At 40.1% G+C, this 17,656-nt stretch overlaps 3 protein-coding genes across 3 annotated transcripts in view; all 3 read left to right on the top strand.

Annotated features, from left to right (window-relative positions):
• Positions 1-17,656, top strand: part of LOC146463494 (uncharacterized) — a 333,098-nt gene that overhangs the window by 293,855 nt on the left and 21,587 nt on the right. The window lies entirely within an intron of this gene.
• Positions 1-17,656, top strand: part of LOC146463495 (uncharacterized) — a 38,347-nt gene that overhangs the window by 11,446 nt on the left and 9,245 nt on the right. The window lies entirely within an intron of this gene.
• On the top strand, positions 3,836-16,619 carry LOC146463496 (uncharacterized). The gene is made up of 6 exons (XM_085084322.1): positions 3,836-3,893; positions 5,300-5,347; positions 5,960-6,007; positions 10,843-10,918; positions 11,290-11,359; positions 14,737-16,619. The coding sequence occupies exons 1-6, from the start codon at positions 3,836-3,838 to the stop codon at positions 14,869-14,871; spliced, it is 435 nt and encodes a 144-aa protein (XP_084940448.1). The 3' UTR covers positions 14,872-16,619.

The following is a 17,656-nucleotide window of genomic DNA, read 5'->3' as shown; positions in this document are numbered from 1 at the left end:
TCATGTATGATGCCTTCGTTCAGGGCATCTTTTTCCAACTTTTTGGAAGCAATGTGAAAAATGTTCTCAATAGGATTTAAATCGGGACTTCGCGGCGGTATTTTTAATAGTTCGCAATGACAACGAGCCATAGCTTCACGAGCTGTTTTACTGTTTTGGCTAGGATCACCGTCTTGCAGCCAGAGGTGAGTCAATCCCTTGGCAGATCGTTCAAACATGGTGTTAAAGTGTTGGTCAATAAACGATGCAAAATATTTTGCATCCATTTTTTCGTATCTCTCACAAATTATTGCTCCTCCACCGTGAGTTATTGCTACCATCATCCTGGCAACTTTACCTCCTGTTCCGACTTTACTTTCCTTAGCCAAACACCCTTGGTTTAAACCTTCGGATTTTTTTCGCCATGCTCTCCCTTTGGGTGCTCGGGCTTGGTCCATGGGGTTGGTCTTGTAAATAAACGAGACCCCATCTAAGTAAAACGCGATAGTGTCCGTCCAGACACTCTGAGGGTAATTTGATTGCATCCTTCTAGCAAATTCTACTCTTCTCTCTTTGTCGCTTTGACTCATTAGTCCCTTTTTACGAGCCTGCAGGAAGAAGTACCCGTTTCTATTTAACAAACGCCGAACCGTTCGGTCAGTGAGATGACGAATTCCTGTCCGCTCCATCAGGCGCCGCGAAGAAAATGAACCCTCTTGCTCTCTTAACTCTTCAATGGTTCTAAGAATCAACGCTTCGTGTTCAGGAGTAAGCTTTTTCTTTCTGCCGCTCAAATGTCTCCTGCTCTCATGTACTTCCTTGTATTTTCGTTACCTGAAAGCGTTCGGCGACCTCATTTAATGTGAGATTTGTAGTCATCTTTAGGACTCTGATTGAAGCCTTTGTTTCTTCCGATATTCTTTTTCTCGAGGGCATGTTGTCTGAGGATTTTTCAGTGCTTTTTGGAAAGTTGTGCAAACAATTGCGTATTTTATTTACTCTCTGTTACCAAAATATCGCACTTGTAATACCTTAACACAGATACCGCCTTCAGGTTGTGACGCGCGTGACTGCGTCAGACACAGTTGATATAGCCCGATAAATGTGTTGACAAATAATCTACTAATTAGTCACTCCCTTTGTTTTGTCACGCTTAAAGCCGGCTGACAATCTTGGACAGATCAAATGAAAAATTAAGACCACCCCTCCCCCCCATTTCAATGATGGAAAAATGGCGCGTTTTGCTTTGCGCGCGGATTCATCATTGAATTTGGGGGGAGGGGGGGTTTAATTTTTCATTTTATTCTGTCCAAGATTGTAGCATGTTCGAGGCTCCTAACTTTTTTTAAATTCGGCAAACCTTACTAAGCGGACAAACTCCACTGGATTAAAATCTTTACAACTTTACAAAGATATGTACAGGAAAATGAGTTTAGGTCTTTTTATAGCGGTTACCAGTAACACGCGACCTATCGCCTTCAAAAGACTCCGATAAAGTTTGCGTTTTGGTGGACGTCAATCATAGAAAAGCCGTTGAAATTATTTTGAATTCAGACAACAATTCAAAGCAACAGAACCAAGAAATTGACAGTTTTATCCGCTGACAGATGGTAAACTTTATGAAAGTTGATTTCCGAGCCAGTTTATCTAAAAGAATGGGCATTGTTTAGACGAATCCCCATTTTTTCTGAAACATTTGAAATCGCTACGCGTATAAATAATTTTGCAAAATCAGCGATGCGTGCAAGTGAGCAAATTATCACGTGCAGTGAACATTAAATTTTTTAATTCAGGAGGACAAAACGGAGCTGTTCCACAAAAAAGCTGTTCTTCATGCACCTCTCTGCTGGCTGGAAGAAACAATATTTCAACTCGTCTGGCTGGGAGAAACATTATTTCAACCCGTCTGGCTGGGAGAAACTTATTTAAATTACCTAGCTGGTAGAAACTGGCTAAGACTTGGCTGGGAGAAAGCTCAATGTGCCCAGCTGGCTTGGACTGTAGGAGCTGAGCTAGCTCAGACCGACGCCCTAACATCGGTTCATTGTGTTGTTTGCGTCCACTGTGATAGACGCAAACAACACAATGAACCAATCAAATTCGATGCAAATATATGTGAGTCAGCCAGCAAGTCACGATTAGTTGTAGCTTCAGCTGATTGGTTGAGAAAGTGATGCAAGTTTTTTATAGTCGATCGCAATACAGTAGTGATATTAAAATGCATTTCCTATGAATTTCGTGTCAGTAACTATTACAGTTGAACCCCTATAAAGCGGCCTTCTCCCCCCCCCCCCCCCCTTAACCGCTTAACCGGGCGCAGCCATCTTTTCGCCATTCTGATTAGCTTCTTCAGGTGGTTCTTCTCCTATTACTTTTGAATTATTGGTGCTGATGAAGAATCTGAGTGAAATAGCATTTTCTTTTCCAGACCTTTGAACGTGCGAGTCGGCTGACCAGATGGATTGATCCTCCCCGAACCGTGTACTTGGCAACACAGGCTGGCGTAAACGTAATTTTGGGCGGTAAAGGAACCCGGGTTAGAAAACAAACCGGGGTCGTGTAAAGAAGACCTAAGTCGCTAAGCCATTTATGCGAACGAGGTCGCGTCTTAAATAAGATGCGGACATTCCATGGTATTCTGGGAGGACGTCGGAAAAAGGATCGTATGTCACGATTTTTACTGAAGGGGGTTACTTCAGGGGAGTTGGGTGTGTTTTATGTTCGGAAATGAGAATGAGGGTTGGGGGTTAGAATCAATTTTCCAATAGAAACACTCAAGAATTCATAGAATACCTTTTTATTAACATATTATAACTGATGTCAAGGCTAGGTAAACCTAGCCAAACAATGAAAGCAAAGGCGGCTCAGTGTTTGTTTTTTAATTGAAGAAACCAAGTTCCATATGGTGAAATAAATAAAATTTATGAAATGATTGTGTAAACGTCGTATGGCATCAGGACTTCTTGTAGTTTCTGCAATTTTTCCGGCTCTTCCACAACAAATCTTATCGCCACTTTATGTGCTCTGGCAGGCCTGCCATTATCCCCGCAACTACTTACGGCATCGTCCAGCACAAGGCTTTGGAGAAAAGGAAGTATGTTAGTAATTTGCAATGTTTTCTCGGTTAGCCGCACGCGAAAAATAAATTTTGCGTCGGGGTCTAAAATGTTTTCAGCTGGATTAAAAAAACATTTTTTGGCGTCCGATATGCAAAATTCAGCTGAAAATTTGCGTCCAAAAAAATGCTACTGCAATGCTAAAATGGGCAACTGTTGCTTTCGAACAGCTGTCAGCGCCTGTCAGCGAGATGTTCTAGCTGTTTGCACGCAGTAACTTTGTTTCGCTGTGTAGCCACAGCTGTAGCAAGGCCCGTCAGCTTGAATATTGTTCAAAACCAAAATTTAACTTACCAAGTAGGTTCCGCAATGGTGTTGCTATCCAGATAAGGAGCAAGGAGCTGAGAAATGTTTTTATTCAGTGTTGCCCTAACGCGATGGTGTTCTTTAAGCTCAATACAAAAACCATCTTTCGGATCACACGGATTGTGATGCAGCGTGTATCTTTTCCCAGTGTTCAAATCTTTTGAAGGCCTGTAGAAGCACATTCCCACAGCTCGGATGCAATTTCCTGGTAGAGCGTTTTCTTTTTCTCTTATTTCAATAGTAATAGAATCAACACTTTCCGACATTTTCAGGAATCAAATACCTCGATGGCAAACGAAACCCGCGAAATAAGAAACGCAGGCTCATTTTTGTCACCAATCACATCACAGTTTATAGTACGGCGCGCTCTCTGATTGGCTGAAACGCACCATCCACTGTCCCGTGGGTTGCACGCTGACGTCAGCTTGCTTTTCATGTTCAAGTTCAGCTCTGGTACTCCGCCCTGGTTTGGGATTTGGCCGTCATTAAGAGGTAAGTCTGATATTTTTCTATAGTAAAACGGAGAGCATTTCCAAACTTCTGGTGCTACAATGGCCGCTGTGTTAAAACTGATTCAAATGGGAATTCTGCGAGTCTTTACATAAGCTTACACTCTTCGGCAATCTTATTATTTTCTTCTCGTAAAACGATGTAAAATTTGTGAGCATAGTTACTGAAAAATTCTCTAAAATTCGTACAATTTTTAAAAATTTCTGAATGGAGGAACTCAAAGAATATGACAACAAACATTTCTACAAAATAAATGTAATCAGCTAAACACTGGTTGGCTTTGCAAAACGCGCATAATTTTCGTTTCGTGGAAGGACCGAAGACGATTTGACCAGAAGGAAGGCGCGCCGTCTTTTCTTCGAAAGCTCTCCCGAGATTTCTGCTCGATAAATAAGTATCTTTTTCTCTCTGCGTTATAGGTAGTAAATAATTCCAGACCATTGTATAAATTGAAAGTTTATCACTTTTTGTCTTCGAATTTTTGCAACGAGAACTCTATAAAAATTCGCACAATCTTTTGGAAGGACCGAAGAAGGCATGAAGGCGTCGTCTTCAAACGCTCTCGCAAAATTTTTGCTCGATAAATACTTTTTCTATTTCTCTCTGTGTTATAGGTAGTAAATAATTCCAAACCATCGCATAAGTTAAATTAAAAATAAAGTTTGACTTTTTATCCCCGAGTTTTTGCAACGAGAACTCCCTAAAAAAATTCGCACAATTTTTAAACATTTCTGAATGGAAGAACTCAGAGAATATGACAACAAAAATTTCTACACGAAAAATTTATCCAGTTAAACATTGGTTAGCTTTGTAAAACGCGCAAAAGAAGTCATGAAGGCGCCGTCGTCGAACGTTCTCGAAAGATTTCTGCTCGATAAATGTTTTTTCTTTCTGTGTTATTGAAGGGGAACACAGTTCCAGATCATCGTATAAGTTGTGACTTTTTAAAGTTTGACCTTTCATCTTCGAATTTTTCCAACGAGAACTCTAAAAATTCGTACAAATTTCTGAATGGAAAGTCAGAGAATACGACACCAAACTTTTCTGCACACACAAAATTATGCTGCTAAACATTGGTTGGCTTTGCAAAACGCGCAAAAGAAGGCATGACGGCGCTGTATTCGAAACGTTCTCGCAAGATTTCTGCTCGATAATTAAATAATTAAACTCGCATCAAAGCTCACGTTAATCCAGGATTAGCTTAATCGGGCTTTGAAAAACAGGGCCCTGCTGATTAAATTAGGCTTGGGAGAGGAAAATACAGCAAATAAGCATTAAATTCACTTAAGTCCTTATTGAAGGACTCGCAGCTCAGCTCTGTAAAATAAATGGAAATAAATTATGTATTGACTGTTTTCTGAGAAATAATTATGTTTGTTACTTCACAGGTGTTCCCTTTGCCTTAAAGAGGATGACCACAAAATCAACAACAATTAGTGAGTAAAAATCTTTCCCACAGCCTATATTGACTATCTTAATATGAAAAGTCAATTCAGTGTTAAATGGAGTTTCGCTCTTTACTCCTCACGTTACATGCATATGCCCAAATTCAGTAAGCATTCTCCTTTTTCTTATTAACAAAAATGTCATTGTTTATCTAGCCACCCAATGAATACAAAAGACAAGACCATCAACTACTGATAAGGATTTGGATGTATCTAGGGGGTGCTCTGATAAAATATGACTTACAACCTTACTACCTATCTATTAAAGGAGGACAACTTCTCCTAGATGCAATACCACCAGAGGACTTTAACGTCAGCCTTCATGCTGTTTCTAGTCTATGCATTTAGCCTTTTTCTTTTCTTTTTGCATGGCTTTATATTGTTTTGATTATTTTTATAAGTTTAAGGTGTCCACTGTAACTGGCTCATGCTGTAGTGGTCTCCCAGCCTGTGTGTGTTCTGGGCGAAGTAAAACAGATGAAATAAATTATTTAAAATAAATAAATAAATAAATAAATAAATAAATAAATAAAATAAGGAACAATAATTAGAATAAGTCAGATTTGGTTACTATATCATACTTCTAACTTTTTTTAATTTCAGAAACTGACGACAACAAGGACACTGAAAGTGCAGAAGTTATGAAAGGAGGTAAGCAATGCATCAAAAGCTGTGATAGTAATTAATTTCCCTTTGGCAAATACAGTTCCACTTATGATGGGCAATAGATTGTGATTACTGTCTGTTGTGGCCCCCCATAAAATGGGCGCAGTTCCACTTATGATGGGCAATAGATTGTGATTACTGTCTGTTGTGGCCCCCTATAAAATGGGTGCTTAACTGGTCTTCCCCACGACAGACTGTGTTGCATCTGGTCCACGTCTGATGGGCAATAGATTGTGATTACTGTCTGTTGTGGCCCCCTATTAAATGGGTGCTTAACTGGTCTCCCCCATGACAGACTGTGTTGCATCTGGTCCACTTATGATGGGCAATAGATTGTGATTACTGTCTGTTGTGGCCCCCTATAAAATGGGTGCTTAACTGCTCTCCCCCATGACAGACTGTGTTGCATCTGGTCCACTTATGATGGGCAATAGATTGTGATTACTGTCTGTTGTGGCCCCCTATTAAATGGGTGCTTAACTGGTCTCCCCCATGACAGACTGTGTTGCATCTGGTCCACTTATGATGGGCAATAGATTGTGATAACTGTCTGTTGTGGCCCCCTATAAAATGGGTGCTTAACTGGTCTCCCCATGACAGACTGTGTTGCATCTGGTCCACTTATGATGGGCAATAGATTGTGATTACTGTCTGTTGTGGCCCCCTATAAAATGGGTGCTTAACTGGTCTCTCCCCATGACAGACTGTGTTGCATCTGGTCCACTTATGATGGGCAATAGATTGTGATAACTGTCTGTTGTGGCCCCCTATAAAATGGGTGCTTAACTGGTCTCCCCATGACAGACTGTGTTGCATCTGGTCCACTTATGATGAGCAATAGATTGTGATTATTGTCTGTTGTGGCCCCCTATTAAATGGGTGCTTAACTGGTCTCCCCCATGACAGACTGTGTTGCATCTGGTCCACTTATGATGGGCAATAGATTGTGATTACTGTCTGTTGTGGCCCCCTATAAAATGGGTGCTTAACTGCTCTCCCCCATGACAGACTGTGTTGCATCTGGTCCACTTATGATGGGCAATAGATTGTGATAACTGTCTGTTGTGGCCCCCTATAAAATGGGTGCTTAACTGGTCTCCCCATGACAGACTGTGTTGCATCTGGTCCACGTCTGATGGGCAATAGATTGTGATTACTGTCTGTTGTGGCCCCCTATAAAATGGGTGCTTAACTGGTCTCCCCCATGACAGACTGTGTTGCATCTGGTCCACTTATGATGGGCAATAGATTGTGATTACTGTCTGTTGTGGCCCCCTATAAAATGGGTGCTTAACTGGTCTCCCCATGACAGACTGTGTTGCATCTGGTCCACGTCTGATGGGCAATAGATTGTGATTACTGTCTGTTGTGGCCCCCTACAAAATGGGTGCTTAACTGGTCTCCCCCATGACAGACTGTGTTGCATCTGGTCCACTTATGATGGGCAATAGATTGTGATTACTGTCTGTTGTGGCCCCCTATAAAATGGGTGCCTAACTGGTCTCCGCCCCATGACAGACTGTTGCATCTGGTCCACTTATGATGGGCAATAGATTGTGATTACTGTCTGTTGTGGCCCCCTATAAAATGGGTGCCTAACTGGTCTCCCCCATGACAGACTGTGTTGCATCTGGTCCACTTATGATGGGCAATAGATTGTGATTACTGTCTGTTGTGGCCCCCTTCTAAACGGGTGCTTAACTGGTCTCCCCATGACAGACTATGTTGCATCTGGTCCACTTATGATGGGCAATAGATTGTGATAACTGTCTGTTGTGGCCCCCTATTAAATGGGTGCTTAACTGGTCTCCCCCATGACAGACTATGTTGCATCTGGTCCACTTATGATGGGCAATAGATTGTGATTACTGTCTGTTGTGGCCCCCTTTTAAATGGGTGCTTAACTGGTCTCCCCATGACAGACTGTGTTGCATCTGGTTCACTTATGATGGGAAATGGATTGTAATTACTGTCTGTTGTGACCCCCTTAAACCTTTTTAAATGGGTGGTTTTCTGGTCTCCCCCATGACAGGGTGTGTTCATCTGGCCTATGTATGATGTTGACATGATGCACTTAACTATGCTTTTCCAGTTTTTCTTTCTGATTTAGATGCAATCTTTGGTAGTTTTTGCTCAACTTGCATACCAGGCACTGCATGAACAATAAGGGAAAAAGGGATGAGCGTGGTGGGGCCCACCAGGAGAGGAAGAAAGGGCGCAGCTGTGATTTCTGTATCATAATAAGACACAGTCGTCTCAGATTCACTTAGGACAAGTTGTATCCCTTTCATTTAAATTATGCCATTTTCATTTACATGTATTGTAAATATGCTACACAATGATTGTTCGTTCTCCATTTCTGGAAAACAGAAAATAATAACTTTGACAACTAGATGTTGCACAGATGACTTGTCTGGACATACTAATTAGGTATTAGACAAACAAAAGCAAAAACGTACCATAAGCGGCCCCTTCCCCCCTCCACCATAATAGTTTGCATTATGGTCACCACCACCCTCTTCTCTTTTACATAGAGTTCTTGTTACCAAGATGTAGGCTTTTCCACAAGTTCAGAAAATCCTCTAGTCCATGCCATTTTGATACAAAGTATCAACACTTTCTTTGACTTTTGGGTGTATGGTGTGTGACCTAAGTGTTGTGTTGGATCTGAAGACTGTGCAAATACCTTGTTGTTCTTGGCAGCAACAAAGAGGTTCAGAAACAGCCTGGACATGGTGGTATAAAAGGTGCCTTTAGACACTTCTACAGACTCTCAAAGGTCTATTCTTTTTCTCCTGATGATCTTCTGCACAAAGAGGAGTGGTAATCATTAGAAACACATGACAAAATTAATGTTTCTTATCTTTTAAGATACATATAACTACTGGTGTGGTCGTGAGATGCTTCACCAAGTCATACAGACAGTTTACAATATCTTGCTTTACTAGCTAATTGAGTACTGTCTAGTGTGTATGAGCTGCCTATGGATGCTAGTGGTGAGGTGACCTTCTGTTCCTTTTGAGACTTACGTGTCAAGAAAGATGAACTGGTTGTCATTCTTGGTCTCAATGTAGGTGAAATGGATGGATGTGTGTTCACTACTGAGATTCTGTAAGAACCCGTCAGTGTTGCTTTAGTCCAGAATGGTGAACTTATTATCCATGTGGAGCTTAATGTAAAGGGCTTGGAGAGTGGGGATAGGGGGGGGGGGGGGAGGGAGGGTGGTTTGGGTGGGCTATGAATATCTCCATTTCATTTGCTTGTCAGGTGATGAGTTTAACATGATTTTTCCTCACTGGGAGGAGCGTTATGAAGTTCTCCTCTTTCAGGCTATTCAGGGTTCCAAGTGCAGTACTTTTGTGGTGTTAGGCTTCCACACTTCTGCTTGTAGAAATATGGTGTTTACAGCTAGCTACATGTAGCTCTCTCAAACTTCAAACTTGGTGGCTGCGATGTTCACCTCAGTGATCTGTCACAGGAAAATTAAGACCGTTTCTTCAGTAGTGATACTTCAACATTCTTTAGCAGCCTTGATGACCGAGTTAGTTTTGTCAATATGACATGTTGCATCATTCACTGAGACAGCAGATGTTATGCTCTGTTCTGTGCACTATGCTACCTTCTTCATATCTCCCTTGGCTTTCTGGTTTACCTTAATCATTTCACTCTGAAACCTAACGGATGCCAGATCAGCAGCTCTGCATGCACCTTTGGTGGGAACTAGTGGCCAATCTTGAAAATGTAATAAACCACTCATGCTGTTCTTCATCAGGCGATGGTGTTGACTGATTGCGCAACAGTATAAGTAGCACCTTGGTTTGTGTTGATCGCTGCGTTTTGATCATCTTTTGGGCTGTTGTTGATTGAAGGTTTTCAATCCTTGTCATTCAAACTAGAAATTGTTCCCTCGGCGGTCCGCCTTGGTACCGATCAGCTGCTGTGTTGTTTGATCGTGGGCATCCAGGCTTCTGAAATTCCAATTCTGTTATCCCTGTTGATGTTGTCAGGGTAAAGTCTTATGTGAATAGCCTCTTTAACCCTAAGGGTGTACCAATGTGGGTATTCATCAATAAACTTAACCTCATCCCAGAGTGGATTCAGTGAACAGAACTGATAGAAGACAGCCACTGAAAATAACTTCAAAGAGAGAAAAAACTGTTTCTCTAACTAGAAGGTAGACAAGAAGTTGTCAAATGACCATGACCTGTAACAATATAAATCATGCTTTAAAAAAAAGAAAAAAACATGTATACTATAGTTTTGCTATCAACACAGTTTATTAATTTCACTGGAAATTGGAACTCTGCATTTTGGACAATAAATGCCAATTATACCATTATTGATATTTAGTTGACCTGATAAAATTTATTGATTTAATGTTTAGATTGGTACAAAACTGATAGTACACGTACTTCATGAATGTTATGATAGACAAAGGAAAGTAGGGTGTAATGTAATTCATTATACACTGTATTTGAAGGATGAAAAACTGACTGCATATAATATAATCATTTATGGTTTGGCTTGTGCCAGTGGTACAATTATCTATTGAAAGCTGATTTTTGCTTCCTTTTTCACCATCAGTTTGCTCAAATTTCTTGAATAATAAGTAAGGACAAAACATTGTTCTGCCATTATCACTGAAAAATCATCAAGTGAGAAAAATTTTACTTATTATGCAAGTGTAAATATTTGGTTCAAATTTGGAAATGAGCACGTAGTGGCACCACATAATTGATAGCCCTCTGTTTTCTTATACTAATAGCATGAAAGGTTGATGAATGACTTAACAGGGTGATATGTTCATCCTATCCCTTTAGTTTCATTTTACAAGCATGGGAATGTGAGCAAGGGGAATTACTTGAAGCCTCATCTTCCAGAGTTGTACATCCATTGGTAAGACATAACATTATTCTGCAATGATTTCATGTTTTCTGGGTATGTTCAGTTTAGATGACCGCTAATGCTTGCCACTGAGGAAAAAATGTTAAATGTTGATACAATTATATTTATATCAATCAAATTGGATTCTTGATTTTCTTCAATATTATTTATTATCTGAATTTTATTTCATAAATTGTGATATTGTTATTTGATATAATTTGTGCAATTATTGCAGTGTCCTTGAAAATCCTCTTACTGTAGGTCAATATTTAGTTTGAATTGCATTACATTGTATTCCACTGTGTGTGGTATTTGTAGATCTCTTGACTCCTGGCCCACTATTGGTAATGATTAATCAGTAACTTAAAGAACTTGTTTTTCAGGTCCCCCAACAGCCAAATAGTTTTGACTGTGGTCTCTATGTCATTCAGGTATACAGCAGAATTTCTCGAGGTAACTAATCATAAAACAACATACTGTAAAATTTACAAATTTACTGCAGTAAGATTTACAGATCATTTAATGATTTAATATTTTTAGAACATCTGAGATGTATGTATTAAGGATACCCTATACCTTCAGAGGTGTCTCGCGTCCAAACGATGTAGCGCGTCTGAACCCCAATATCAAATTAAAGCCTGTAGTGCTGGCTATCAAAATAAACCAAGAATTTTGAAATAAAATGAATCGCCGAATTTTTAGCCCTGTTTTCTCGAATCAATTTTTTCACTTGGAGGAGCCACTTCAAAAAGCTTAAACTCGAAAGGAATTTGTTCATTTGCCTTCAAATTTGGACAGTAGCTACATGTAGTTTAACATATAAACAACAAAAACGTGTCTCCAAATTTTTTCTTTCGAAATATTTTTTCTTCGAGAGTGATTTTTGTACGATCACTCCACCTTTTTTTCATCCTATTTCGAAAATGCTCTTTAACTTTTCAATGCGATTGAATATGGCAAAACGCAGACACGTTTTTTAGCGCTTTGGGTCCGGAAACTGAGGAGCAAATTAAAAACAAAATTCGTTTTGACTTGTAGCTTTAAAAAGGTGATTCGGACGCTCACTTTTAGAGGTTGTGAAAAATTCGGCAATTCAATTTATTTCAAAATTCTTGGTATAGTTTGATAGCCAGCTCTACAAGCTTTAATTTGATATAGGGTTTAGGTATCTACAGTTTAAACTGGACGCGCGGCATCGCTTAAACGCGAGACACCTCTGAAGGTATAGGGTAACCTTAACTGGTTATAGGGGCCACTTTTAGTACTGTACAGAGAAAATCATTTACCAATAAGCAAGGCAGAGCGGCATGCGAGCCACTGATCAAAACACACAAGCCATAAAGCTGTTAATGTATTAATGTACCGGTTAAATTAAAGCTTCAACAACCCCCCCCCCCTCCCCCCCCCCCAGGCATACCCCATGCAACTGACACCTTTGCATCTCTGGGGGCTAGGAATTTGATCTCCGTGCATAAGGAGTGGGGAATTTTGAACCGTAGCCTCAATGTCATGTGAAGTGTCTCGGTGCATGCACATAGGCATGATAACTCATGACGGAGGACGACATGTCAATTTTCTCTGATATTAAAGGGAAGGATTGTGGTTTCATGCCGCGCCGCACATTAGATACAATTTATATGAAAAGCTTAAATAATCTGGGTTTAGTCTACGATGTTTGACAAGTTGTGCTCGTATTTCAAGTTTGTTCCAATGTTTTCTCAGTTTTTATTACATTGGATGCGAATCATTTGCTGTTAATTTAAACTTTGGTTGAAGGAACTGAAGGCATTCCTGGTGTCCTAAATTCATCCATGTGTATGTGAAACTTAAGATACACTGGCAGCATCCTCAACTCTAGAACTGAGCAATTTTGATCTCCATATAATATTGTATATTGCTTAAAAACTATATAAAATAGAATGGCTTATTTCCCCCGGGTCGGGGGCATTTGAACAGCTATTTGGCTCGCAGAGGGGGGAATTTGAACACTAATTTTCCAAAAAATTTAACTGCTGGGGGGTTGTGTGGGTTAAGTGACATAGGCAGATGTAGCTTCATGTATCACAATCATATGCATTTAGTAAATTTACTTCAAAACTTTCAATCAGGAAGGACGACAGGAAGGAAAATTAGTTCTTAGTTTTCTGCACTCAAATAATTTACACCAATCCCAAAACTTAACTGGATACAACAGCCATGCAAAATATGCCAGTAACTGCTGGTGCTACTCTACAAGTTAAATGGTATTAGGTAAATGTACCGAATTCAATTTTTAATTTAATGTTTAAAAACATTAACCATAGGCACGCTACAGGAAAAATGGGTTTCGACTAAATATAAAGATTATATTTATCTCAAATAAAGTTGAATTACTCACACTGAATTGGTCTTTCGTCATCTCACCTTGAATGAAGGGACGCAGCAGCTCACTTAGTTTTAGGAAGGAGGTCCGAGACATCCGAAAGTTCTCTCGCCATTCTTCAGGGATGAAGATTCCACTGACGAAATTGTCCCACCAAGCGCTTGTACTTCCCGGTCTAGTCCAAAATCGTCATCGAGTGTACAGCTTTGGACGAAGGAGTGATCGCAGGAGATTCTGCCGTTTTCGCAAAATTTATGTGCATAAATTAATAGGGGCAGCATTTAGCTCCAAACAAGCAATCAAGGTTGAAATCAGGGCAAATAACATCAATGCCAGACAGTAATGCCAGCTCGTTACGCGCAAGTGAAACTGGGACATGCCAATGACAGTGACGTAATCGTTTTTCGAAAACCTCCGTTCCGGAAGACATACAAGTTTTCAAAAACCTCCACTCTGCCAGAGAGCGTTTTCGAAAACCTCCGTTTTCGCAGACATACACCACCGTTTTCGATGGTATACTTTCGTGAAAGACCGAAAGAACTGTTTGTTTAAGAAATGTAGCAGAAGAAACGACGAGGAAAGACTCATTACTTCACTGTGAATTTAATTTGACTTTATTTGAGAGGAATTAACTTAATTTACTCGAACTGCATGTTTCCTATAGCCCATGAAATCACCCGAGATCACAGACAACCCAAACTCATGATAAAACGTGACGTCTCTTTTTAAGGTGTTGAGTTTTGAGAAAATCCTAGAGGAGGGGGGCACTCCCTTATTTGGCCTAAAGGGGTATGTTATGGTTAAGGTGTATTGAGTCTTAAACAGGGTATACAATTTCACCATTTAGCGTCTTGAACAGGGTGTCTTTCTGGACCGGAAACCTTGAACAGTGTGTGAACGTTGCCAGTGTTTACATGTGTGGCACCAACATTTTTCTCAATCTAATTCTATATGCCAGTTGCAACAAAAAATACTTTCTGTATATGAAATGAAAAACAAGGCAGACAAGCTAGATATAAATTAATTTTTTATTTGTACCAGGAGCCAATGTTGTACACATTGTCTATTTCCTGTCGGCTGTAATCACTTTCTCGTTTATGCTGGCTCTCTAATTTTTGTTTTTTTTTTTTGCTACTCAACGTGGAAATTCAGAGTGATATATTTGGGATGCACTTGTAATCGGGATCACGTACGATGAAAGGTCTCTTACTTCCCTTAACCCTCCCCCGGGGGGTATCGTAGAATAAAGTATCGTAAAATAATAAAATGTTTTAAAATATCGTAGATTACAAACGTTGAAAAAGCAAATTTGCAACAGTCATGAAATAAAATGGATAAAAGGAACTCACGTGTTGTATATTCTTGCGTCGGGGATCAGTTCAATGTCCTTTGACGTTAAGCCCTTCATAAGTGAGCTAAACAATTATTTTTGGTTCAATGCATTTTTTCCTTTTTTGTTTTGTAACAGAAACCATTTACAGAAGTGGAGGAATCCATGGACTTACAAGCATGGTTCCCACACAAGGAAATCGAAGACCTTCGAATTCGGCTCAAAAAGATCTTCCAAGATCTACACCAAAAATATGCGCAGTTTTCAGGTTAACGTTTAGTTTATAGCTTGCAATAAACATCGACGCCTCTCGTTGCCCCAGACCGCTCGGGGCAACTCCCAGATAAAAGTGATGGGGGTACTCGTCATATTTCATACTTCGGTTGTTCAATTTCAAAAGGTCTAAAGTTAGAGCTTTTACAGTATACTTTAGAGTATAAGAGGGTCTCAATGGGGGGATAGCTTTGATGATTAAATTTTAAGGTTTTTGACGGTTATCAAAGGAAAATTTCTTCCATGAGTTAAAGTTAATATTAACTTTTGTGTTTTTTAGTATTACAAAGTGTGTTCTTCGGATTAATTTTGGTCAAAAAACGTTATCAATGTGGTAAATCATTAATATTTTGAAACCAGAAGTACTTCCACACGGATGTTAGTTGTGATGTCAGTTTAGACGCAAATTCAGTAGGAAAGATCATAAAGTGAGTATATTTGGGAACATGGAAACTGATTTACCAGTTATGATTTAAGAGCCAGAAGTCTGGAATAAGAAGCTGAATTATTTACGTTTGAATGACCTTTAAACCTTTTGTCGGCTACGATAAATACCTGCTTTTTTGACGGTTATAAATCTTAGGCTGTTTGACGGCTGACGGTTAACCCCATTGAGACCCTCTTATAAGTTATTTATGACAATGCTTCCTTAACCTTCAAAAGAAGAAAGTGTGCAATAAAATGAAATGAACATGTCGGGTTATGTTTTGTTTGGGTAGCTTTTAGGGACCACTTATTATCATGACAAGGAGGGTCAGAGGACTTTTCTTTTCTTGGGGAAGGGGGGTGGGGTTAACCTGATTTTGAGTGGGGTGAAGAAGGGGATCACTCAAACCGACAAAAGGAGGTGTATGGAATGATCATGAGATGATTACTCTCAACGTCTTTCCGAAGTTTACAGTATTACTTGTTATTCTTTTTTAATAAACTCACGTGGAGTTAGACACAAGACAAGCAAGTATCAGCGAAAATGTTGCACTTCAATTTGAACTAAGCCATCCATTAGAAATAAGAAAACAAAATTGCAATTTTCTTTTCCATATGAACCTTCAAATCAGTTCTACTGGTATTTAAAATCCCACAACTGAGCTGTTAAAACACGTATGGCCATTTTGGGGGGCAAAAGGGGATGTACATGTAGTCAGGACTTAAAGTTCACTACATGAAAAAATGTGGTCGCAAAGTCCCTGACATGCCCTAAAATTGTGATTTTGGGATTGCGCACTTTGTAAGAAATACAGGGATGCTTAGCTCCACGCTTAGTACGCTGCCGTGCGTATGAATATAGTGTATCCTATTTACTTATTTATTTTGAGAACCTTTATTGAGATTGTCAAGGCTCGTGCCAAAAAGTCCTGTACTTTAAATACTTGATGTACGCCCATTTGGAGATTGTTTTCGCCATATTGTCAAGGGTGCGAAACGTCATGTGCCTATTACAAACAAAAGAGGAACATTGATACCAAAACAAAACATCATTTTCAACTGATCGGATTTGAAAGGAATTGGCGTTTTGCAGTAAAATCTTTTGCCTTGAACCCTCAGTTTTTAAATTAGTAATCCACAGTTAAAACTTACGTATTTTTCCCATAAAAACACTGTTTTCCGGTTTTGACTCTTTCGCTATGTTTGCACCCCGCCAATATCGGCAGACAAAATCTCGATTATCACCGACCTATGTTATATCAGCATCTCTTTAGATCTGCTCACCGCTTTCATTGGGTTTAATAAAGTGTTCTTATGTGCTATATTGTGTCATTGTGTGTGCCTTCAAAACTTTGTCCTTCGCAGGGACTTTTTTCTATATCCTCATTTTCTCCCCTTTCCCACTTTTCACTTTTATTTTTCCAGTCTGCTGATGGAGACACTGCGGTGATCCCCCACTGCTAATCAATGCTTTAACAAACGTTTGCATCTTAATTTCATTCAATGTTTAATTTCTGATAAAAAGATCACCCCTGGTTGTAAAGAAATCGTCAACAATACTTACGCCTTCCAGATCCGGAGCATTTTAAGCAGGGTTTGGTGGACAAATATATCTTAGATTTAGTCAATCACAAAATTACAGTCTGCTTTCTCTTCGACCAGCTGGCGGGAAACTTCATTCCCTGTCAACTGGTCACGGTGGACTGCAAAACTGACTGGTCACTTTTTTGTTGGACCGTTATACGTGCGAACGCACGCTAACTTCAAACGAGAGTCCTGGAGCCAATATAAGAAAACAAAACCTGTACCAGTACCCATGCGCGCAGCCAAATTACCCCATGGACCGACGCCACTCCATCTTCGCTCCCAGGTCATGACAACCTCCTCCACAACATCTCGGTCAAAATGGCATGGAAAGAATCGAATTCCCTGGCAAAAGCAGTAGCTTATGTCTCCAAGTATATTTGAGATTTTTTTCTTCAAAATCACAGGCGGGCTCAAGACTGGGTAATTCAGAAGATCACGTGACTTACTATTTGCAAGAATCTTCTCACATCGCCAGGAAGACCTGGGGACCGGGGCGAGGTAATCTCGTACCCAGATCTCAGTCGGTTCGGGAATGTCGAAATGACTGAACGTGGGAGATTTGGGTACGAGATTAGGGGCGAGGTTGCAGGGTCGGGGAGTGAAATTGGGAGAGCGGGTGCCTCGTTGCTAGAAAGCCGGCTGTTGGCTAGGAAAGTCAGCAAGCTGGCTGGGAAAATTAGTTGGTTGGCAAGCTGGCTGGCATGAGTCAGCTGGCTGGCGGGCTGGCTGCCCCGTACAAGGGTGGGCTGGCAGAAAAGAACAGCTTTTTTCC

The sequence above is a fragment of the Pavona decussata genome, unplaced genomic scaffold, assembly GCF_977016875.1.
Source record: "Pavona decussata unplaced genomic scaffold, jaPavDecu1.1 SCAFFOLD_175, whole genome shotgun sequence".
NCBI classification, from domain to species: domain Eukaryota; kingdom Metazoa; phylum Cnidaria; class Anthozoa; order Scleractinia; family Agariciidae; genus Pavona; species Pavona decussata.
Note: the sequence above shows the minus strand (reverse complement) of the source record. Positions and strands in the feature narration are given on the sequence as shown.